The sequence below is a fragment of the Aplysia californica genome, unplaced genomic scaffold, assembly GCF_000002075.1.
Source record: "Aplysia californica isolate F4 #8 unplaced genomic scaffold, AplCal3.0 scaffold00558, whole genome shotgun sequence".
In the NCBI taxonomy this organism is placed as follows: domain Eukaryota; kingdom Metazoa; phylum Mollusca; class Gastropoda; order Aplysiida; family Aplysiidae; genus Aplysia; species Aplysia californica.
The window spans coordinates 41,739-44,312 of record NW_004797828.1 but is presented as its reverse complement, the minus strand read 5'-3'; the positions used below and the strand labels follow the sequence as shown (position 1 = coordinate 44,312).

Here is a 2,574-nt window from a genome sequence, read left to right as displayed (position 1 = left end):
GAAAAAAAAACCAAAACAAAAAGAAAAACCAAGAAAACCCCGTTGTAATACACGAAGGTATCTAAATGCTGGATTAACGCTTACCTCCGGTATTGATGTTAACTTTTTCAAACTGTCTCATTTATTTTGTAGCTGTATTAGAGCTTATATTACAATTTTGTGGCATCGTAGTGAAATCAGGCACTTGTCAAAATAACGAAATAATTTTTATTTTTATTTTAAAAGCCCAGACACTTTTCTGCCCGTCTGGCGGTTTGAATCGAATTTTCTTTTTTGGGGGCTCAGCACCTTTCGTGTCCTTTAAAACATAAATGTTCCGTTGTGGATTCTACTGAAAAACGTAGATCAAAGTATTAAAATGTAAATTTGCAAGTCTCCAAGGACTCCACATGAGTCAACAGTTTTGGAAAGCATCAACATTTAGCAGTCATATGTTCTTGCTATTTTTTACCTCTGTCACAGGGCGACCTCAACCTCCTCCAGTCACAAATATCTCGACTTCTATTTTGTGTTTTGTTTCAATCAAGATCATGGCAAATGAACAAGCTTTAATATGACACCAATAACTCTATATCCCAAAATATTGACGAGCACCTAATTTCACCGTATCGTGACACAATTTATGATAACGCTAGGTTTATCAGGACTGTCGATGGACGTGTGTCGCGAACAGTGCCAATGACCTGTTGCTACACTCTTTTGTGTGCCTGTCTCTGATAAAGTGAGGAGGGTGGGGAGTGGGTGTGTTTGAGTAGCTTTTTCAACACTAGTTGCTCTATTCGGAATCTGAAACTAACGTAGGCAGTTATTTCTCCTCTGGGGTGCTCATAAAATCAAATGAAAGCTTAGTTTTTGACAAGCCCATGTTTGTGCGTGAAAAAATAAGAGATTAAAATCACGGTCAAAAGATCAGTACTACTTGTACTATGACTTCTAAATATGGAAAAACCAACATTAACAGAAATGCGATTCAGGCTATTTAATCGTGTTATAAATTCCTGCACAAAGCAAAAAATTAATATATCGACTGAGAGGAGGAGGTGGGAGAAAGAAATGTTTTTAATCTTGAGTAATTGTCATCCGATGGACAACTTATACCAAGAGAAACCTTGACCTTTCAGTAGTATCAGTTTTACTGGTGGGACAGTTGAACTTGTCTTTGGAAATAATATTCAATCTTTAAAGGCGAATGTGACAATTTAAATTGTTGAGAAGTCACTGTTATCGGTACCATACTTGTGTTGTAGTCGCATGATTATTCATTACTGCCATACCTGCACGTTCAAAGATGAAAATCTTAATGTCTCTTTGACATTGTACAACAAATAATATTATTGTGAGGTTATTTCTGTACCGTTGTTCCACGATGGAGCATTGATTGTTTTTAGTTGGGGGTTTTTTCTTTCCTGTTTTTTTTTCCCTTCTATTTCGTAAATGTATAACGACTTCTATTACACAATTAAGTTCATTTAGGAGGCGAGCTGCTTTAAATCTGTCTGTCTGGACCAGTGAAGGCTGAATGGGATACACCAATCGAGGAGACCGGCGGAGATACACGACAACATCCGCATGCAGAAATCGAACTGGTGTGTCTGTGTGCATCGGTGAAGAGCATAACCACTGTACGGTACACGTCGGAGATCATTTACGGCTTTTGCGCACTTCTCTTTTGTGCGAATATCAAACCGCATTTGCTGGTGTTTACACAGTTCTGGACGCTTATTGCACAGTAACAAAGTGTCTGATGGCTCCAGAAATAATTCGATCTAACCCCGAATCCACAGTTGTTATTAAAAGTTCGAAAACAATGTCTATGACGTTTGCCGCCTGCTAGAATTCATAATTTCTGGCTCTGGATTTGTCCTGCACTGAACAATGTATGCTTATTCTAGTCGCTCGAGGCAGGGCGGACGCGCAGGAAGAGGCAAAAAGGGGGAAAAGGGAAAAGGAGAAAGGGGGTGGGGTCTCTTTTTCTTTCTATTTGCTTTCTTTTGGATTTTCCGAATTATTATTCGCCCGAGCACCAAGGGATATGGTTTTTGGCCTCATTCCATTACGAATCCACATCGAGACGGGGTCCCATGTTCTGAGCCAGAAAAGAGATATAGATTTGCTCGAGCAGTTTGAGAAGGGGAGGTTGGGTGGGGAGAAAAAAAATGAGGAAAGAAAACACAACCACAGTTGCAACAAGATGAGGGGAGGGGGGATGAATAAGAAAAAGCCGTTGCGGCCCATTTGTCTAACTTTTGTGATAAGAGGAAAAAGGGAGAGGGAAAAAAAAACCAGATAAGAAAAAAACAAAACAAGGAACAATTTGAGTAGGGGAGAGGCATGAGTTTTATTTCTATTTCCCCCTTTTCTTTCGGAGTTAGAGAATAGGGGGTGGAGGGAGAGTGGAGAAGACACATACAAGGGAGGGTGACGTCTCATGGGTAATCGAGCTAGTAATAGAGGGGAGAAAAGATTTTGGACGCCCATGTTGCGGGCAATATTGCTTTATCTTACCCACTATTGATTTTTCACTGTCGGGCCCCCTCATCCCTCTTGTTCAACTTGTGTTTTGGGCTTTACTAC

The 2,574-nt window shown here is 40.1% G+C and overlaps 1 protein-coding gene across 1 annotated transcript in view; it reads left to right on the top strand.

Annotated features, from left to right (window-relative positions):
* Positions 1-141, top strand: part of LOC118478428 (pneumococcal serine-rich repeat protein-like) — a 6,204-nt gene extending 6,063 nt beyond the window's left edge. The window contains exon 7 of the mRNA XM_035972020.1: positions 133-141. Coding sequence (XP_035827913.1) covers positions 133-141 — 9 coding nt within the window. The remainder of the gene's footprint in view (positions 1-132) is intronic.
* Positions 142-2,574: the final 2,433 nt, after the last annotated feature.